Source organism: Castor canadensis, chromosome 10, assembly GCF_047511655.1.
Source record: "Castor canadensis chromosome 10, mCasCan1.hap1v2, whole genome shotgun sequence".
Classification (NCBI taxonomy): Eukaryota; Metazoa; Chordata; class Mammalia; order Rodentia; family Castoridae; genus Castor; species Castor canadensis.
In genome coordinates, this window is record NC_133395.1 from 136,496,318 (window position 1) to 136,518,793 (window position 22,476).

At 44.9% G+C, this 22,476-nt stretch overlaps 1 protein-coding gene across 1 annotated transcript in view; it reads left to right on the forward strand.

Annotated features, from left to right (window-relative positions):
- Itpr1 (inositol 1,4,5-trisphosphate receptor type 1) overlaps positions 1-22,476 on the forward strand; it is a 318,227-nt gene that overhangs the window by 234,481 nt on the left and 61,270 nt on the right. The window contains exons 45-48 of the mRNA XM_020184001.2: positions 10,774-10,954; positions 12,920-13,173; positions 19,214-19,414; positions 20,871-20,981. Coding sequence (XP_020039590.1) covers positions 10,774-10,954; positions 12,920-13,173; positions 19,214-19,414; positions 20,871-20,981 — 747 coding nt within the window. The remainder of the gene's footprint in view (positions 1-10,773; positions 10,955-12,919; positions 13,174-19,213; positions 19,415-20,870; positions 20,982-22,476) is intronic.

A 22,476-nucleotide genomic window follows, 5' to 3' on the forward strand; every position in this document is an offset into this window, starting at 1 on the left:
CCACAGGGACGGTACCTGATGGGCCAGCACACATTGAAACAGGCCTTCTGGGCTGACAGAAGTCAAAGTCCCAGAGTTTGTCTGTTGGTGGCCAGACTCTGACTGTGCCTGAGAGTGAGTTGAGTTGAACAGAAGGCCTGGGGGTGACTGCAGGTCCTCTGTCAAAGAGGCACTTGCTTAGGCTGATATGATGTATTGTTTTTTTGTGAACCTGTGCCCTTTCCCTTGGCAGGTCAGAGTATGTGCATTTTTCTTTGGCTTTTATGGTCAAGTGGGCTTCTCACAGTTAGATGTGTTGAGAGCAGGGAGGGAACATGGCTAGGTGTCAGATGCTCTGGGGACTGTCAACCTATGCTTCCTATTTACTCCTCCCACCAGGGCTCTCAGATGGTTTTTTTCTGTCCTTTCCCTCCCTCCATTGCAGATGAGGAAACTGAAGCTAGACGTTAATAAATGACCTGTCTAAACCTACCCTGTTCCCAAGTCACCCCTATTCACATGTCTCAGCCTTGTTAGGGATATAGGATATAGGGCTCTTCCTCTGCCCCGTGACTCTGTACAAACACAGAAAATGCGTAGGCTGAGGGTTACTCTTGGCCTTGGTACAAATCTCAAGACAAATTCTCTTGGAGCTTTGAGCAGGAACGTTGGTCAGTGTTGATGCATTGTTGCTCAGGTACACAAACATATGACCACAAGAATTTCCCAATGATCAACTTCTCAGAGCCTCTATCTCCCACTTCAGTTTCTTGACAGTTCAGTTTGACCCCCATGGGGTGTAGAAAGGAACATCATCATCCAGCTATGGCCAGAACCGTCTCAGGATGAGGATTCAACTCCCAAACCCCTCCTGAGCTGATGGACAGAATGCATTTCCTTCCTTCCCTTCCTCCTTTTCTTAACTTCTTTCTCTCCTTCCCTCCATCCTTCCTTTCCTCCCTCCTGCTGGGATTTCAGCAATGCATTACCCCGCCCACATTTCGTGAGGGTGAAGTTTCCCCAGCACCTTTGCCGTCTTTCTTTTGGGGTCCCAAGGTACAGTTGGAGACCTGATGAGAAAGCCTCTGCATACTTCACAGTGAGACTGTTGACAAGCTAAGAGTCTCACCTAAGCTGCCAGAAGAGACTTGTTGAACTGTAGAACCAGAGAGCACCCTCAGAGGCTGGCTTACATCTCCTGCAGCCTCAGGGATACAATTTAGATTGTTGTTCATTTTCTTTTTCTCTGTTTGAGAAGATGTCTGTGGACCAAGATTCTAACTTTTTTTGAATACTTTAACAGAAGTCTTTCCTAACATCTAATCTAGATTCATAATGCTTTAAAAACATTAAACCTCATGTTGACTCAAAGACCCACCAAAACACCTGCTTGTATTGTAGGGACCAAGGAGGTCCCCTCTACATATCCTTCCACTTGATGCAAAATTTTGGATTGCATCTTTTTAATTTTATTGTTTTTACAGGTTACATTTATTGTACATTCCATTAGTCATCTTTGTTTTTTCCTGGAGGCCTTGAGTCAGGCCAGTGTGAATCTGTAAGAAGTTTGGATAGTTGAACTCAGAGAAAATTTGGAATCTTCTTAACTTCTTGTTCCTGGATGTGAGGTCCCAGGGTTCTGCAGAGCAATTGCTGGGCTGCCTCTCTGGAATCTACTTGATTTTACTATAAAATATTGCTGAAGAAGGTGATCGCTGACAGCTCACTGGTACAATTAGGTACTTTGTAAAATAGCCTTGCTATCTTGCGTTCTGATTGCTGGGGTTTCAGGAGTACACCACCATGCACATCCTAAGTTTTGTTTTGTAGAAAGTACAGTTCATTGACTGAATTGTTACTGATGAATGTGGGAGAAACTGTTCATGTTCAAATCCACATGGGAAGCAGGTTATTGCTCACTAGGTAGAGCAGAGCTTCCCAGCAAGTGCTGGCTCCCACAGGTACTGTGAGACACATGAAGGAGAGCTGTTAAGCTTTCAGTCTCAGAAGTGTGTTTCTTGTAGAAAAGGTTGGACTTTGATGCTTGCTAAAAGATTAATTCACCTTGAAAATCATCATGAAGATCCACTGCTTTGGCCCAGTGTTCTAATTAATCTCAGTAAGGGTATCTTTGTCCTCTGCCACTTCTGTCTTGCATCCACAATCAGTGATGGCCCAGAATTTGCTCTCTGTCCACTCTTGCCTGGCAGAGTAGTTGAAATGGGGGCATTTGTCTTTAAGCCACCGTCCGGCTCCCCAGTTGATGAAGGAGGACCTTGTTTCCGAAAAAATGATGTTGAAATGCTGATACCTTTCAAATGCACACTTGCTTCACTTCATTGGTTTCTCCCCTTACCACTTTGAAGTTTATTTTATTTCTGAACTTATTAAAGCTGGAAATATCCTCAGAGAGGTTGGTGGAGTGAAAGCTCCAGATGTTTACTGGTTGAAACCCATCAAACCTTGTAAAAACTTCACTTCTTAGAGTGAGTGATAATTTTTGCCAAGGGAATGCTCAATTCAAAATGCCCAGTTTATTAATTATGAGCCCTTTTTCATGTGTCCAACTTTTTCTAAAGCTGAACAGTGGTTGAAAAGATTGTGTTGAGAGACCCAGCTTGTATTCTGGCTTTGCGTGTATTTCACTTTGAGAAGCAGAAGCAAAACGTTTTACCTCCCTGTCTACAGAAACCTGAATTGTTTCTATAGCTAGTAAAATTCCAGCCAGATTTTTTTTTTCTTTTTTTGACTTCCTATACTGTGACAGCTACTGGTAATTGCCATTCATTGTGTTTTTGCTATCAATTTGGAAGCCATCCTGACCTACCAGGACTGGCTGGAATTGTTTATCATTGGATGTTATTTGGACACTAGACTTTGGTCATTGCATAACACCGAGTTCATTCATGTATTCACCTAGCTTCTATTCCAGTGCCTTCCATTTAAAAGCTGTGATACAAGAGTATCACCATGCATCTTGCTCAGTGGTGGAGGAGTGTTTTCACACTTATTGTTTCATAACTGCAACCCTGATGGAGCCCCAGCTTGCATGTGACACAGACTAGGCAGGTGGTACAGCCTTCAGCTTTCAGATAAGGAACCCCCAGGGCACAAATGAGGGTAAGCAATTTGCCCAAGATCACAGGATTTGCTAGTGAGGAGCCAAGGCTGAAATGGAAGTTTCCTGACTTCCTCTTCTCCAGGTACTCTGTGCCTAACCAGGTGTGGTTTATTACCTAGTTCACGGTTCCTGATCTTAGAGTTGTGATTGTTATCCTCGGTTTCTAAGAAAAAAATTTTAAGGCTTACAGCAGTCATTGTTCAACCATGGCTTTGTTGACAATTTATAACCTTCAGCCTTGGCAAATCTTTAAATAGCAGAAGCGGGTATTTGGGATCCCCTATTTTAAACTGTATTAAAGTTCATAGGAAAGTATTCACATGCATACCTCTCACAGTGATTCTTTACTGCGAGTAGTCCGTGTTTATGCTTCCGAGAGATTTGGAAGGTAGAGATGGGATAGTTTCTAAAAAGCTGAAGGTATTCAGATTATGACAGACTTTTCTCAGTAGAGAGGTATTTAACAAAGCAGGAGGTCGAGGGTAGCCTAGAGCATCAGAAGCTTGGGGCTGAGTGTGGGCATACCACCATCTCCCCTAGACGAAAGACTTGGCAAGTTATTTAACTTCTCTGAGGCTCGGTTTCCTTTATAAAGTAGAGATAATGGCGTTTACCACAAGTGATAGTTAAGTGGATTAAATGAGATAAGGTAGGTAAAGCATCCAGGCAACGTCTGGCAAATTGGAAATGTTGAGTGCTGTTCACTAAAATCGACTTTACAGAGAGGGTCCAAAAGAAATGGTGGATGTTCAGCTAATCACAGGTGGAGAAAGTCAAGGTCCACCCCACATCTTGGTAGCCATTGACATCATATTGTTCCAGCAATGCCGGAACGAGTTAGTCTGGTCGAGATGCCCTTTATGTCCCAGAGGTAACATGAAAAAGACAAATCAAAGATTCCAAGGAAGAATTTTCATTAGCCTTTGGAAACTCAAGTGTTGCCTCACTGGTCAGCAGCCACATTTTTCAAATTCTTAGACTTAATTCGTTTTGCAGAAGATAAGTGAGCATGCATAGTCAACGTCATGGGCTGTGCTGGTCAGGATCATGACTTAGGAGGCAGTCAAATGGAAAATCTGATTCTCAGGGTTCTCTTAAGGCCAGAGGGAGTGCGTCTCCACAAGGTGAACTAGCCACAGGGTGGAAATGTTTTCCTTTAGGGAAGGATCAAAGTCCCACAGCTGGCCTGGCTCTGGGCTGCATGTCTCTAGGCCATCCCTGCTCTCACCAAGTGCCACTCTGGATCACATACCTCTGCATCCTGCCACTGTCTGACCTGTAGCTGAGATGCCCACACAGGAGCTCCTCTTATCAGATTGGCCTAGTGCCCTGGGCAGGTGCCCAAAGGCAGCTCATCTTCCAGGGAGTGTCTTGATCCTTGGAGTACAAAGCCTGTCTTTTCCCCTGAAATTCCTGAACTGCAGCAAAGGTCTCTTCTTCGTGATGAAGACATCTCTGCCTCTCATTCACTTCTTTTCCTGGTATAAGTACAGGTTATAGATGGGAAAGGCTTGCACCTCCCAGTAATCTTTCCCAGGACCTCTTGCACCCAAAGAAAGGAGTGTCCACTCCACCTCACGCTTCCCACTGCCTTTCTGCTGTCTACAGGGTACTTCCACTCTTCCAGGCCCTAGCCTCGGGGCCCCTCTTGCTATAAACCAGGCTCCATTTCGTTGCAAGGACTTGGGTGGAGGTAGTAGGTAGCTGCCAGGCTAATTGAGAAATACTTCCAATACTGACCTGAAAAGATAGTTGTATTATTCTTTTAACCTAAGACCTCAATTCATTGGTCCCTCCCCACTCAGTTGCCCACGACAGGAAAACTGGTGATCAGAGAGCAGGAACGTCAGCTCAGGCTCTGGTTTCAACTAACCGCAAGTCAGCATGGTCAAACAGAACTGGTTTGGGCAATAAGGGAAGGGGGGGAGGGACTTCTTGTGGCCTTGGCAAGTCTTCCTTTCTGTGTGGGCCTCAGTTTCCAGATCTGTACAATGTAGAAGGATAGACTAAACTGGCAGTTTGCAAATGCTGCGAGCATTTAGTTGCTGTGATAGTTATTTGCAAGGGGAAGTTAGTTACGTAATGGAAGGGAAGGTCCTGCTGTTCACCTGTCTCTCTTATGTGTTGGGTGTTTGTAGAAGATGGTCTTTGGGGAGGAGAAAGCAGGGTTACCCTGCTAGGAAAAATCACTTGGGCACTGCTGGACTAGAAATGCCTCTAGCTTCCACTGTTTTCTTACTCTTGTGTTTGTTTTGTTTTGAAGCTTGGCTTACAACAGCCATGTCTGCTTCCCCTCCCACTGCTGCCTGCAGATGGCCAAGGCCAGCGGTCACTTCCTCACCCTGCCCCTGACCCCACTTCCTTCCCTCAAGCATGTCACGTGCAGACCTGCCGTCAGCGGTGTCTGGGATTGGCACTGAGTGTCTGCCTCTGAACCAGCCTGTTTCCTTTGCTTTCCTGGCCTCTCCTCCTGTCTGCCCGCTGAGGCTGGTCATCTTCCTGTTGGTTAAAAATGCAGGCAGGAGGTAGAGAGTCTGTCGGGGCTCTGCCACAAGCGGCTAACCTTTCCTGACCCCAGTGTTCCCGTGTACCATGTGACAGGTTTATGAACGATGGTATCTGTCTTGGCAATCTCCTCAGACACTGATGAGACAGCATCTATGAAAAGGGCTTTGGCATCAGATGTGATTTAGAGATAACAGGAGGGTGAGGCCAGGTCGGTGTGTGGCAGGCAGAGTGGGGAGGGGCCCTGTGAAGGGCCCCGGCCTGCACAGCTTTGTGTACTTCCCTTTTTGGAAACAAAACAGGTTCTCCTCTTTGTGTTGTGATATAGTTTACATACAGTAATATGCACAGCTTTTAAGAGCACAGCTTGATTAGATTTAACAAATGCTTTTCTACCTGTTGTGTTATTTTCTATAGCTAATGTAACAGATTGCCCTGAGCTTAGTGGCTTCAACTTACCAAATTTTTTATCTTACAAGTTCAACATGCACCTTAGTAGACTAAAGTCAAGGTGCCAATGGGACTGCATTCCTGGCTGGAGGCTCCAGGGGAGAGTCCTCTCCCTGGCTGTTTCCAGCTTCTGGAGGCCACCCACATTCCTTGGCTGGTGGCCCCTTCCTACTCCTTCAAATTTAGTTGAGTCTTCCTCATGTTGCTTTTGTCCCCTCTCTTCACCTGCCTCCCTCTTCCACTTTTAAGGACCCTGGTGGTGACATTTTCAGGCCCCTCTGAGTAATCCAGGATTAGGTCCTTATTTTAAAGTTGGATAATTAGCAATCTTTATACCATGTGCCTCACCAATTCCACTTTGCCATTGAAGATGACATTCACAGGCTCCAGGGATTGGCGTGCAAGTGTTTTAAAGGGGCTGTTATTGTGTACCTGTGTAACTACCATTCTCTTCAAGATGGTGTTTCACTCCCGGACATTCTCCTGTTCCTTCTTGTGATACCTTCCCATTCACACCTCCATATCAACTGCCGTGTTGACTTCTGTCACCCATCCTTTAGCATTTCATGCTGTAGACCAGATTTATGCGGGAGGGTTCCTTCAGGTGGGGTCAGAGGAAAGATTTGGAAAAGTAAAATCTTCCTGTGACTATTGGCTCCTGGCTTTCAGGGAGGGACAATGAACTGAAGTAGGTTGAGGGATGCCAGGTAGAGCTGAGGGCTGGGAAGGCATAACCTCCCTGCCCTGGTCGTAGGTCCCACTTAGGCAGACAGTCCTGAGGAGGGCGCTCCTGCTCCCCTTCCCAAGGAAGAGGTTTAGTGAACTGGTCTGTGAGTTGTGTGGAGGGCCCTGTTTCCTCTGAGTCTTCATCACACTAGATAGGTAAATGCCTCCAGCAGTCATGGCCAGGCCCTTCCAGAGTCCTGCTCTGGGACCCCTGTGGCTTTGTCTCTTTCTGCTCCCATTGCACACATCCTTCTATGGGGGAAGGCTTTAGCTCTTCACCCACACTGCCATGGCTTTTCACTTCTCTTATGAAAGAAACAAGCACTTCCTCTCTGGAGGCCAAATGTCTTTCTTAAGCTTTATTTGTCTTTATTTAGCCTGAGCTCATCCTGCCCTCATGTTGTCCTCCTGCCAAACTCACTGGGCATCCTGGTGAGATTGTAGTCTTCCTGGTTAGCTTGGGTGTCTCTGGGGTGTGCTAAAGTATTTAACGTACATTAACTTTTAGGGTCCCCTGATCTCTTAAAAAATAAAAGAGGTGTGCGTGTGAAGGTTCCCAGTAGGACTTCATAGGCAGTCAGTAACCATGAGCGAGCATGAGGGTTGCTCTGATCGTTCCATTGGGCCTCCAAAACCACCCATGAAGAACTCATATAGTGCCATTTTGCAGGTGAGGAGAATGAGTCTTCATGGAAGTTGTCAGTTTCTAAGGTGACGTTTGGTAGTAAGTGGTAGAGCTGGAGTCCAGGTCTTTTTGATGCAGGGACAAGAGTTCTTGGCATCATGCCAACCCTCCATAGCTGCTCACAGGCTTCCATCATTGCAGTGTTTCCACATCCTACCAGTGCCATGGCAGCAGAGAAGCAGCTAGCATGGGCAGTGGGCATGGTGTCATGCACTTTGTGTGCACTGTGGCACCCTTTTACCTAGGCTCGAAAAGGGACAGGTGGTTTGCCCATGATCACAGAGCCAGTGAGGAAGCCCAGAGCTCAGGCTCAGGCTGTCATGGGGGAGCCTGCCCTGTGCACCCCTCTGTTAAGAGCCTTTCCTTCTCATAGGTGCTGATGGCATTTCTCCTGTTGATAGGAAGATGCATAAGTAAAACACCTGATTGAGCTGACCACCACCAGGGACCTTGGAGCAAGCAAGCCTGAGCCTCCTCTGGAGCATTTTCCCCCCTCCAGACAACCACCCTTTTCCCCTTTTGGTTTTCAAAGATCCCCTTGTCTTCTGGACCTCAGTGTGCATTTTATTATTTGATTGCTCTTGTTCTGTTGATAAAGCTGCTGCAAGTCCTTGAGGGGATGACTGAGATCTGATGTAAATAATGCAAAGTAAATAAACAGGCGCAGAAATACGTATGGAAGGTCCCTTTCCCTTGTCTCTTTCAGAGGGACCCCTTGCCCTGAAGGTGTCAACTGACCTGGGCTAGGCTACCCAGCTGGACCCTAAGAAGCTCTGGTTTGTAGTAGGCTGTCTGTGCCCTGTTGCACTCTTACAGATCAGAGGTGGCAGGCTTCATTTTGTAATGTATTTCCTTACTTAAAGTGCATTTATATTCTTAAATGACCTGATTGTCCCCCAATACTTTTAAAGCTGTTCCATGCTGGGGTGGCAACTGTAAATTACCCACAGGGCCACCTTCTGGTGAACCCCAGCATTAGATAGCAGTCTCCTGTGACCCCAGATGTGGGAAGATGCTGTATGTCCTGTCTTGGACAAAGTCCAGTCCCTATAATTGGATGGCTATCATTTATAGTCTTCATTTTTGCATATTTCATTTTGTTTGTAGATGTGTTGGCTCTAAAAGAGGTAAATAATTGGAACTTGGTGTCTGATATTTGAGCTGTTTTCCAAAATTAACTTATTTGGTGGTATTTATTTTGTCATGTCCACTGAATGTCAGAGGGATGTGATTGGGGTGTTCCTTTGAAAGAAGCAATAAAATGTTGGGTTAGAGTCATTCTTTAGCCTTCTGTGTGCTGAGCCACTTCAAGGTGCTTGGAGATGGCTCTCAACAGCAGGCGAGGCACCTGCCTTCATAGAGCTTACACTCTGCATAAGACAGACAGTGGGCAGATGAACAATGAGTAGTACAATGTGATTTCAGAGTGTTCCATTGCTGTGGAGATAATTGAACAGGGCATGTGAGATAAGCTGTTGGCATGGGCACATCTTTGGGAATGGCCTCATTGCAGAGGTGACATTAGTGTCAAGGCTGAGCGATGAGAATGGGAAGAACCAAGGATAGCAAGAGAAGGACAGTGTCATTGAGTGTCTGCCACAGGGCTATTTAGCAGCAGACTCTTGGGTCCCTTTCCTAGAGACAAAAGGCTATTTTAGTAAATGGTCATTAAGATGATTGTCAAATTACTATGTCTTTTCTTACCAGACTGTCAGCTTCATGGAGGGAGAGCAGGTTCCAGGACCCTTTTTTGTTCACCATTGTTTATCTTTTATTTAACACAGTGCCCAACTCATGACAGGTGCACAGTAGTGGGTGGACGGATGGATGAAATAGTAGGAAACCTAAAAGAAAGGACAAGTGAAGACACTTAAGATGAGGAGGGGGTATTGGAGGACTCGGTGACACACAGAATGATAAGGCCAAGCAGTCTGGGAGGTGGAGACTTGTGTAAAGGCATTTGGGAGGGAAAAACTCGAACCAGAGAGTGCAGATAGGAAGGGTGGATCCTGTGTTGTACACAAGAAACAACCAGAAGTTAGGAACAGTGAGAGGAAGAGGAAAGGACACAATTAAGAAGTGCACTGTGGGCAAATGGGACAGGATGGATGTTGGTCAGCCTGGCATGATGGTCAGTGGCCAGAAGAACCAAAGTGATTCCATTTTCATGGTGGCCAAAGGAAGTATGATGGTCCTCTAAGGACCATCCCATGAATTTGGGCATGGGATGGGGAGGCACAAAGGGGTGAAAGGTAGAGGCATTGACTTCAAGGGGCTGGGAAGATTGTGGTTCTCTCCAGGATTGGGAGACTACCTAGGACTTCCCTGTGCACGGAAGTTTCATCTTTCCAATGGCAAAAGATAGGAAATTGGTGGAAAGGTCTCCTGAGAGAAGCAAATATATTGTTTGGAACTTTGTTTTATTCCTCTAGAAATGACCGTATTGTATTTTTATGTAAATAACTCACAACAGTGTGGTGCTTGCAAGGGGTGAAAAGCGAATACTCATAAATGAAGTTGAGATGCCATATTGTGTTTTTATATCAACAGTGCATACTGTTGCTTGCAGTGGGTCCAAAAACACATGCATATGCAAGAGGCGAGCTACCTGGTAATTCCAAGCTTCTTTATCTGAGCAAAACATCTTACCTGGCCTTTGAGGCCGCCTTTGAAAGTGACATTTTTCATGAAGATTTTGAGGTCACTGCTGCCCACTGTTAGCCTCGTCAGCTCTGGGCTTCTGTAATATAATTGTATGCCTTCCTGAGCACTTTTCCCATTTCAGTCTGACTTGTGGATGTGTCATCCTTACCTGTGAATGAGCCTTACGGGGCAGGTGGTACATGTCTTTTCTAGGGCTCTGCACAGGGGAGGAGTGCAGAGAAGCCCTTGAACAAATGACTGCCCTACAGTAACCACCATAAACGGCTTCTGTTCCCATTGTTAATGAAATTGTTTTGTGCATGGGGTAGGGGGGTGGATCTTATTGGCTGCAGTCTGCCCAGCACACCTTAGCAGGCTTCCATAGTCCTTATGATTACTCCAGTTTGTTTGTGGTGAACACATTTTGTTTACTAATATACATTAATAGTCCAAGGAGAAATTTGTTTTAAAGGCTCCATGTTGAAAACCTCACTTGTTACACCCTGGAGGATGAGATTGTATGGAGTGGTATTTAATCTTCGTCGAATCCTAGCTTGCGTGTGAGGTGTGTGACTGCCTCTGACCTCCGTTAAGTTTGGGGTCCTGAGTGGGGTTCAGTAACCGGTCTGTCACAGAGTTGAACATCTGTGGACTCTCTTGGCAGCACTCCTTTTTCTGCCGGTTGACAGAAGATAAGAAGTCAGAGAAATTCTTTAAGGTCTTTTATGACCGAATGAAGGTGGCCCAGCAGGAAATCAAGGCAACGGTGACAGTGAACACCAGTGACTTGGGAAACAAAAAGAAAGACGATGAAATAGACAGGGATGCTCCATCCCGGAAGAAAGGTAACATTCTCATTCCTATTCCAGCTGGACTGGGAACGGCAGAGGAGCCCCTTGCTTTTCTTGACGTTTTTCGTGACTTCTAGAATGCAGGCTGTATTCTGACATGGGCTTGAAGAAGAAAACAACCTATCTGGTTATGAAACAATTCCCCTAAGTGACCTGAGCTTAAGAGAGTCTTCTTGTTGGATAAATTAATTAATACTTTTTCGGTCAAGCCAAGGGTTTTATTGATAGGAGATCCATGAGTTTGAACTGAGGCCCTCACACGTGAGTCATTTCCCCAGCCCTTTTTACTTTAGTTTGTTTTTTTAGATAGGGTCTCACACTTTTGCCTGGGCCAGCCTTGGACTATAATCCTCCTACTTCCACCTCCCACATAGCTGGGATTACAGGCATATACCACCATACCCAGCCAGAGATCCATGAATATTCTTTGCCTGTAATTACCATTTAGTGTTAGAGAAAGTTGAGGGAAATACATACTTTAAAACTGGTGCCACTCCTTGGTTAGGTAATTTCTCTTTATTTTCTGTTTTCATATGTGATCTCACTTCCAGTGAGAGGTAGTAGCACTGGGAAGTGGGTAGGCCCCCAGATTTGGGAATCTGAACAACCTTGAGCAAATGAATTAACTCCTCAGAGCCTCACTTTTCTAGTTCAGCACTGGATTTCTCAAACACAGCACAACTGACATTTGGAAAGTTCTTTGTTGTTGGAGCTGCCCTGGGCACTCTAGCATATGGAGCAGCACATGTGATCTCTGACCAGTTAGATGCTGGTAGCATACCCTCACCTCAGTCAAAGATATCTCCAACTAGATCACTATTCTAGAATAGGAACAAAGAGAAGAAAAAGAAAAATGAGTACTATTTACTAAGTTCTTAGTATGAGTCAGACGTGTTATTCACCCTTCTGTCACTATATCAAATAAATCAACCTATGAAGAGAAAAGGTTTATTTGGACTTGCAGGTTTAGAAGTTTCAGTCAGTAATCAATTAGTATGTTGCTTTGGGGCCTGTCTCGAGGCAGGACACCATGGTGGGACCACATGGCAGAGCAAAACCAAAACCACTCACCTCATGGCAAGGAAGCACAAAAAAGAAAGACCTGGTCCCTCAACCCCTTTCAAGGATACACCCTAGTAACGTAAGATCTCCCACACCTCTTAAAGGTTCCACCACTTTTCAATAGCCTACCACAGGCTGAGGACACATGGGCTTTGGGGGAGACACCCCAGATCTTAACTATAGCAGAGCACTCACTGTTCAGAGTTCTTTATCTGTGTCAATTCCTTTTAAAGTTCAAGTTAACCCTGTAAAATAGATAAAATGGTTATCTCTGTTTTACAGGTAAAGAAACTAAGGCACAGGTATGGTAATTAACTTGTTAGGCCATGCAGTTAGAAGGCAGTGGAGCTGGCATTAGAACCCAGACAGTGTGGCTACAGAGTCTGTGCTCCTAATTGTACTGCCACCATTATTTCACAGGATTGAGGACAAGATAATACACACAGAATGCCCTAATCATGGTATCTTGGCATTTGGTAAAGGGTCAGTCACTTGTCATTACAGTAGTAATAACAATTACTTTTGAGACTAGCATTATGAGCCTCTGAGGAACGTTCCCAAGATACAACTCACTGATGTACTCCCATTTTACCAAGGAGAAAGCTGAGACTCAGAGCCTAGGCTCATGAGGTTACAGAGCCTATACTGATTCTTTTCCTCTGAAACACATCGCAGGCCTAGATGATATGCCAGAAGCATGAGCAAGGTGGCAAGACCTGGCTCCATTTTCACCCTATCCAAGGCCTCAGAGAAGATGGTGACCGTTTGGAGTGTTTCCCCAACCTTGCAATCCCTAGCAAGTGCAGGAACCTGGGCTTCTGACCACACTTAGGCGTGCATGATGAAGGACATTCCTAAGAGTGCCACAGCACTGACCATCTCACTCTTGCCTTCTAGCCAAAGAGCCCTCGACACAGATAACGGAAGAGGTCCGGGATCAGCTCCTAGAGGCGTCTGCTGCCACCAGGAAAGCCTTCACCACCTTCAGGAGGGAGGCCGACCCTGATGACCACTACCAGCCCGGGGAAGGCACCCAGGCCACGGCCGATAAGACCAAGGATGACCTGGAGATGAGCGCAGTCATCACTATCATGCAACCCATCCTGCGCTTCCTGCAGCTCCTGTGTGAAAACCACAACCGAGACCTGCAGGTGAGGGCCCAGCAGTGAGTAGGTGAGGGAGGGCCTTTGGGGATAAGCAGGGACACCAGGCTGACTCCTCTGAGATTTCAGCTCCTCTTACGTTGGCCAGATTGCATTAGTTGCAGTTTTCAACCCGGCACAGTTCTCTGGCGTGAAAGTCTGGGCAGGTGACATGAACTTACCCATCTCCCCCAGTGTTTCCACAGGGCTAGCTAGAGACCACGGTTTTGTTCACCAGTAGAAAGGAATGCTCCGTTTATATTTGTGGAGTGTGTGTAGGTGCTTATGTGTGTGTGTACCTTGTATCCTGTCACAGTTTGGCATCTAGGTGCTTAGGTAAAAATTGGATGGATAGATATGGATGCCTAGATTATTAAATAGATTAAATGCATTAGATTACAAAATCAGGTACCTAGAAACTTCTAGTTAAATGCAGTCGTTTGCTGCATAACAATATTTCAGTCAGTAGCCGATTGTGTCCTTCCTTGATGGTGTTTTCCACAGAGCCGAGGTGTGTCGCAGGCTGTGCCATGTAGGTTGTATAAGGTGCACTCTGTGATGTTCATGTGATGAAGTCTCCGGACGATGCATCTCTCAGGTCATGGTCCGTCCTTAAGTGATGCGTGACTCTATTTGTTGGTTGAATGAATGAAGTAGCTGCCTTCCAGTGTTGTACAGAAGCAGGTGCTTAGAAATCTTTGTTGGTTATTCTAGGAATCCTTTGTTTGTTTGGGATAACAATGGCCAAGGTTTATCAGGCACTCAGATTATCCTGGATGCTAAGGCTTATACTTCTACTTACATTATTACATTTTATAGGGAGTTTTAAACTGGGACTTGAACCCAGGCAGTTTGAGGTGAGAGCTCATATGCTAACCAGGTGTGACCATAGAAAATGTGGTGTTATCTCCCTTGCAGTCTCCCAGCAGCAAAGGCTGTTGAGGAAGGGCCAGCAGTGGATTCCAGAGATCTGTCTCTTTCTTCCCAATGGGCCTAGATCTGTGGAGGCCAATCCCTGCCTAGGAAAAGGTGGCTGAAGTTTGGGATTCTTGCTTACTGCCTAGTTTTGTTGCCCACTCTTGAAGCTGGGGAATCCACTCCCTCTTTTCTTGATTGGCATGAGGATGAGCAAGAAGAGCACATCAAATATCTCCTCTACGATGGAGTGTTTCCTTCTAAGATAAACAAGTCAGCAGTGCTAGTTTCATGAATTCAAATGCCATTGACTGGCTAGACTATTTGGTGTTACCACAGACAGTCATCATCATTTAAAACCTGCCACAGAATCTGCATGTGGATCAGCTGAGTAAAAAATGACATTGTCGAACAGTAAGGCAGAACAATGAAATGGTGCCAGGAAAAAGCTGCTTTTTTTTTTTTTTTTTTTTTTTGAGTGTGAAAGTCAGAAAGTTTATTAAGTGAAAGAATGAAAGCTCCCTCAGGAAGGAAGGGATCTAGAATAGGTGACTGCAATATTAATACCTTTTCTGGTTGTTTTTATTTTTAATTGGCCTGAACTTTGAAAGAAACATCTAAGGTCATCAAGTAGCCCAATCTGACCCATATCTTAAAATGAAAAAATTTCTCATGAGCCCTGCTAATGGCCAAGTTGGACCCACAGTGCCACATGGTGTGTGTGGGGCAGCAGCAGCAATGCCCTCTAGACAGGGTAGGGCCCTTGTTTTACTTTGCTACCTGTCCGTTTTAGCCATTGACATTCCCTGCTTGACCCCATCATGATCTGAGTGCAGGATTCTGGCTGTCACTTTTTCTTGTCAATTGCCGGAGCTTTTCTGTTTCAGGCTGAGAACACCACAGGCCCCACTGACTGGGACAGCTCGGCAGAGTCAAGTGGAGCAAAGCACTTGTGCCCTGAAATTTCAGGGTCTGGTTATTATCTTATTAGCTAGTGTCGCTATGCCTTAAGATGACTGTGTACCTGATGGCATCTGCCCGTCTTCCTTTAAGCTACATCATTAGTCATGAGAGATATCCGCTAAGAGGAACTGAGTGACACACACACACCCCTGTGACCCATGCCCAACAGCTTAGTCACTTGTGGCATCTTTGTGGGTAGGGGGTACCACTCTGCTGCTGGGGCTTTTCCTAGGCTGAGCCCTAGACTGTTCCCTTGCATGGTGTCACTGGTCTCCACCAACCTTGGGTTACACAGGGAAAGCAGGTGGAGGCCACGCCTGTGCTGGTGGTGACAGGACCTCACTCATCCCTCAGAGATAAATGTCCAGGGCAGGAGTCACTTGAGGCAACCAAAGATTGGAATGCAATGTTCTAAGAAAATGCTGTGACCAGATCATTGTAAGAGCTTGGTGGGATTAGAGGTAGGGAACCATTTGTGTAAGGGGCCCAGGGAGGCTGATAACTTCTGAGTTCCAAGCTAACCAAAGCTGCCTTGAGGAGAGCTCTCCCGCACATCAGAGGGGCAGCGCTAATGTGCTAGTGCTGAGTGGGATTGTCCTCTCTGGGTTCTGCTTTTAGGGGCCTGCCTTCTTTCTCCCTTTCCCCCTCCCTCTTTCCCAGGTACACCCGCTTTCCTTCACTGTGGGGGGAGAGTCAGATTGTAATCATTACAAGTTCATCATTTCTAGTTTGGAAGTCTTCAGAATTGTAGTTTTGTATCTTAGCTTGTCCCAAAACTCTTCTTCATATTAATGCCCTGGGAACCTCATGGGCAGCTTTTAAACGAAGCCCTTCCAAAACTGCTCTGTGGGAAGCAGTGCTGGGGTGGGGGGGTGTCACAGAAACCTTTGTTTGAAGAACATCTTCTGCAGAAATGTACTAAGTTAAACGATGAGAACAAAGCCGCTCTTTCAGAGTAGCAACGAGAGTGCCAGAGTTTGCCTCCCCCACCACCATCCACAGGAGCCCTGGAAGGTGGGGGGCATCCCAGGGAACCATCCAGGTTTCTGCAGGGCCCAGAGGGAAAGCACAGCTCTGGATCAGTGGTTCACAAATTAGAATCATCTTTAAAAACTCCCACAAAATTAGGCTATCTCAGATGATGACTTGCTCCAGTAAAATTATATTGGATGATTTAAGTGAGATTCAGTGACTCTGAATGCCACCCTGTTGGCATAGTTCCAGTACTGGTGGTGGCTCCCAGGGTTGGGGTTTCCTCATGGATCTCAGAGAGGAGCAGGCAAAGTGCAGATCAGCTCCAGGAGATGGGGAGCCGACCTTCTCAATGAAGCAGCAGTCTCTGAGCTCGTGCCAGTTTCTTGTCATATTTATAACCTTAACTTTCCTGTTGGTAAATGTTCAGTAGAGAGAAAGCCACTGAGTGTGACTTTGCCAAACGGGCCGTCACTATCTTAAGCAAGCCTTGCTTAGTCAGAAATTTGATGGGAAGGTCTACTCTTGAACCAGTTTGTGTGTGGTTTCAAACCATCTCCGAGCCAAAGCCGCTGGCTGTGCTTCCCCAGGGTTAATGGATTCAGTGTCTGGGTAAGCACAGTGAAGTCCTTCACTTGCTTCACCCACCCTCCTCCTAATCCTCACCCTCCCAAAAAGAACACAGAAATGAGCAGGATTTCTCCTGCCCAGGCAAGGCTGGGTGGTGTATGCTAATTAGTGAATCAAAAGAGCTCCCCTGTGCCTCTGTGAGGACAGCTCTGGCTGTTTTTGTAGAAGACAAGAGGAAATGGGTCTAAGTGAGGGCAGGGGAGGTCCTGGCTAGACAAAAACCATGTGAAATGGAACTAGCTAATACTCAAAGTTTGAAACAGGTGGCCTGGTGACATCCCCGCTTCCCTTTCCTCCATCCATTCATTTTAACTTGGATTATTTCAGTGTAGTCACCAGCCCTGTGCAAGCTGCCAGGTACCAAGGGTTGTCAGTGTGGACCAATCAGGAGCTGTTAAGCATGTCTAGAGGTGTATCACCAATTATGTGGAGAGCAGAGAGGTGACCTGTGGGGGCTCCCATCTCATGAGAACGGGGCAGCAGGGGATGTTGCTTCCTGGAAGAAGAGACCACAGCAGAGTGAGAGTGAAGGCTAGGAGAGATGGGCAGACAGAGGGAATCATATAGCAGAAGGCCCAGCAGCAAGAGAATGGAGCATGTTTGAGGAGTAGGAAGAGAAGGGCATGGTATTAGAGCAGTGTCCTCACCAAGCAGAGATGACATGGTAGGAATGTTGTTATAACTGAGCACAGAAGGGTGTGGTAGGAGCAGTGATTGGAACTTGAAAGGAGATGGGCCTTGCGAGCCATGCTGTGTTCATGTGTCTTGGGCAATGAGCCCTCAAAGGTGCCCTGAGCCTTGTCCATCTCAGTAGCATCTTTCCTCCGGCTGAAGACTGTGAAACCCTCTCAGCTTCCTATGACATGAGACAAGTAATCACCTGAGGAAAACGCACACAGTCCCAAGTCATTTGGCCTCTCCTGCCTTCCAGCTGGATCTGAACGACTTTTACTGAATGAAAGGGACTTAGGTTAAGTTGGGGAAGTTAGCTTGGGGATGAGTCAGTATTAAGCCTGGTTACCAGCTTTTAATCTGTGCTTTCACAAATCCTTTCATTATGCAAGGAATATGTGAATATATTTCTTACATAGAGGTTCAAATGAAAATAAGAAGTTAAGAGTTGCCTCTCTTCTGTCCGTAGAGAACTATTCCAATCTTTTCCCTATATATTTGAGTGGGAACATTTCATAAAATTTTGTCAATTTGTATCACATTTTAATCTATTTACCTTTTTTTTTAACCTAACATTATGCCCCAGAGATCTTTCCACATTGGCACATAGGGATCTACTCAGTGTTTCTAATTTATTATATGAAATGGTATATTATACATTTTTAGCTACTCCCCAGTTGATGGACATTTAGGTTGTTCTCATTCTTCACTGTTAAAAACAGTGCTGTAGTAAACAGCCCATTCTTTTTTTTTGGTAGGCAGTATATCTTTCTTTTTTTTTTTTTTTAATTTTATTATTCATATGTGCATACAAGGCTTGGGTCATTTCTCCCCCCTGCCCCCACCCCCTCCCTTACCACCTACTCCGTCCCCTCCCTCTCCCCCCCACCCCCTCAATACCCAGCAGAAACTATTTTGCCCTTATCTCTAATTTTGTTTTAGAGAGAGTATAAGCCATAATAGGAAGGAACAAGGGTTTTTAACAGCCCATTCTTTACTTTGTGAGAAGAAATTATTATTTCATAGAAGTAGAATTGCTTTGTCAAAGATTATGTACAGTTTATCTTTTGGTTATATCTTTTTGTGTAGTAAATGTGTCACTTTTATAACTATAGATAAAGAATATTGTAGTTATTTGAAAACAGATTACTAGAGTCTCTGACAATAAGTGCCTCTCTGTCAAAGTCTTCTGCTTTTGTGTGTGTGTGTGTGTGTGTGTGTGTGTGTGTGTGTGTGTATGTGTCCTATGCTTTTTGAGGAGGTTGAATGTTGTTCTCCTTAACTTGTTGAGGAAGTGTCTTGCACTGTATCTCTTGCTAACATTACCATTTCACCTGGAGAATAAGTACACTGGCACATGCGTACAACCACACACATTTATTCCTTCTCATCCCTGCCTTTCATAATGTAAATGACCAAATAAAATAATCCAGGTTACCTCCATGGCAGTGGACGTAAGGCAGCCTCTGATACCGCATTCTGTGGTGAACTGGCCCTAGTACTAACTCTAGGTATTCAGCACCCAGACCACACCACCACCTTTTAAACATAAGCACTACCATTTAAAATACCAGATGTTTCAGAACACCTGATGAGAAGGTTGGAAGTAAGTGGAAAAAGAGAATTCAAAAAGGACTGAAAGCATCTGTGGTGGGCTCCTAAGAGGCGCCTTCCCCACCTGCATCCTTTGTAGGCACCTTGGAGAGCAAGTCACACTGTTAACAGTCACAGATTAAGCTATTGACCCTTACTGGGACCATGGAAACTCCTGCCCCACGCTGCATCTGGTTAGCCCAGCACAACAACCTGCTAGAGACTATCAAGGTGACAGCATGAATGACCTTTCTCTTTTCCTTTCTGCCTTTGCTCCCTCAACCCTGGGACTACCTAACTGCAGAACTTTCTTCGTTGCCAAAATAACAAGACCAACTATAATTTGGTGTGTGAGACACTGCAGTTTCTGGACTGTATCTGTGGAAGCACAACTGGGGGCCTTGGTCTTCTTGGACTGTATATAAATGAAAAGAATGTAGCACTTATCAACCAAACCCTGGAAAGTCTGACCGAATACTGCCAAGGACCTTGCCATGAGAACCAGGTAATTCCCGTTACATTTTGTGATGGGTGTGGGAGGTATTGATCATTTAGAAATGTTGACACAGACTAGTTTGGAAGTCATATTGTATCTTCCTATTGGCCTGGCAAATATGTAGATGGGAGGCCTTTTCCCAATAGTGGAGAAGGCTCTGTGGTAATTATCAAATGTTAGAACTTTACCCAGTGATACACGTTAGAGAGGTTGTCCCTGCTTGGCTTGGTTTGATTTGATCTATTTTGAATATCTAACTATAACTTGGCTTTTAGGGTAGGTAATGAAATGGAAGTTAAATTATCATCTGAAGACAATGATCTATTTTAAATACTAGGAAAGATGGAAAAGTGGCTATTTGAATGAGTTTTAAAACTAGCTAGAGAGAAAAACCTTGCTTCACATTAGAAAGCCTGAAAATAAGACAAAAACATTTGTATTTGAGATTTTTAACACCATGGACTTCTAGGGAAAGGAAAGACCAGTTGTCTTGACTTTGACCTCCCAAGAAGTATAGTTTTAGAATGAAGCCCAATACTTTGATTCTTGAGTAGTCTTTGCTCATACGTGGCATCTTGAAGATTTTATGAGTTTTGGCCTCAGTGCTAGGATGAGAATGATTTTTTAATTCCAAAGTATAGCATCTTCCTGGCTGGAGAGTATAGGACAAGGCTTAAGATGACTAGGGAAGGTATGAGATGCTGAGTTACTTGGGAGAAGTCTTGACCTTCACTCAGAGGAGAGCAATTTATGGGCAATAACTCTCTGTTTATGAACACCCTGGTCTTGGTTGTCTGAATGTGAGGACAACCCCTCTTTCCTCTTCTGATGGCATAGTGCTGGTAACAGTGAAAAGGAGCACAGAAAGGCAACAGGTTTGGAGAAAAGGCTTTGTTGATACCTCAGCAAATGTCCTTATAACCTCAAGTTTGCTTTCCTGCCAAAAAAATAGTCCTGTTGAAAGCAACAGACCAGAGTGGATTGTGCACAAATGGGGATCTTACCTGGAGGAGGATGATTAATTTTACTATTGTGTAAATTAAACCAGAAGCTTGTTTTCCAAGTTTAGGCCTTAAGCAAAAGTATGAAATGCGCAAAACAAGTCATGTAGAGAGAATGGAACACACTTTTAAAGGGGAAAAAGGGCTCAGATCCTGGTATCAGTCATACACCATATTTTCCTTTAAGAACAAAAGCCAACTTCACTGCACTATTTGGATTAGACGCAACCAATCTATCAGTTGGTGTGTATGGGGACTTTCCTACTGTTTACTGTTAATTCTGAAACTAGAGATTCTCATCTGTCTTTTATTTTTACCACTTTCTCACGGAAAATTGCAGCTCTCCCCTAGAGACATTACTGGGACTGGTGAGCATTGTGTTGAAATAGCAGTTCCGCCTGTTGGCCTTTGACGTCTGATTTATGCCAGCATTTGTGTAAATGTCTGTGTGTCTGTTTGCTCAGAACTGCATAGCCACCCACGAGTCCAATGGCATCGACATCATCACAGCCTTGATCCTCAATGACATCAACCCTCTGGGGAAGAAGCGGATGGACCTGGTGTTAGAACTGAAGGCAAGTAGGACTGAAAGCAAGAGGCAGTTGAGTTTGAGAGCAGTGACTTTTATGTTTTGCCTTGGCATGTGAAACAGTCAGTATTGTGAAACAAAATATGAGAGGCAGTTCATTAAAATAAATGAACGATCCCAAGTTGTACATTGTGACTAAAATGCAGAACTTCAGTCTTTCCAAAGAAGAACCTTGGGACAAGGTACCAACTCTTCAACTGTTAGGTCACATAGAGTGAATATTTGTCACTTAGAGCTGAGAAGCAAACTCAGTCAGTGTCCAAGAACCAACAACCTCAATGCAGAAAACAGACAGACAATGGGAATGCCATTCCCTCTATGGTCTCTGAGTTTTTCCTCTTTTGAGGAAAATGGACCAGTTGAAGACAGTGTAGCCTATCTAGAGCTCAAAAATCTGTTTTTACTTAATCAGGAGACACATTTTTTTTCTGTCCTGTCATTGATTTAGCAGACAGGGTGGGGGGGAGTGATGATTTAGGTTTAAAATAAGAACAGTTACTTACCAAGGATGTGCCTACCGGCGTCTGATGAGTTTCTGTGAATTGTTGCAAGTAGCGGATGTCAGGTGACTGATTTTGAAGCAGCCTGGCTTTTGAACCTGTATAAATACTAAAATAGTTTTATGGAGTAAAAGTAGTAACTTCAAGATACTTAAGCTGTGGGGTTTACAAGCCAGCCTCTTGGGTGCCTGAGAAACTCAAAGACCATTCTTGATGGTAATTGCCTAAGTATGTCCCCAGAGCCCTCAAAGAATCCAAAGCTTCAGTTCTGAGAACTGAACTTGCAACCCACCCTGTCTAAAGTATGTTTGAAAACGTGTTAGCGTCACTGAGCTTATTTCCTCTTTAGCTGTTCACACGTTGGGGCATGTTGAGCTCTGTCTTCTCTCCTACACCCGTACACAGCAGCAAGCACTTTACAGTTACTGTGAAACAACCTAGAACTGCCGGGGTCAGCCAAAGTGCTATTCTGCATAGCTTACATGAAGGGTGTCATGAGAAAGAAAGGCCTTTGAAAAGGTGTTAACAGAGAAGCCCAGAGGAATGGCATAGTTATTTTTATTTTTCCTTTAGTATTTAGAAAATCCATACTAATAGCTGATTTGTGTGCGTGTAGTTTGAATGGATTTGGGGGGGCCGCTTTTAGCTCCTTCTGCCAAATGTTTTAAATTTGACTTGAAGACCATTCAAACTCATGAACCTAGCTACCATTTGTCAGAAAGTACATGATGGGCTTCTGAAATAGACTGAGATGTTCATGTGCTCCTGGTTGACATTTCAGTGACTTTTCCAATGACTCCAGCAATCTGAGGATTATGACAGAAATTTCTGTCCTGTTATAGTATAGCAACTGAACTGCTATGACCAAACTTGGGGAGAAAGAGAACCTTATCTTCCACCCCCACTCTCCAAAAGGAAAAAAACAAGAACAAAGATGCATGCAAATGATAGACCCAGGGCCTCAAATGAGGTCAAGCCAAG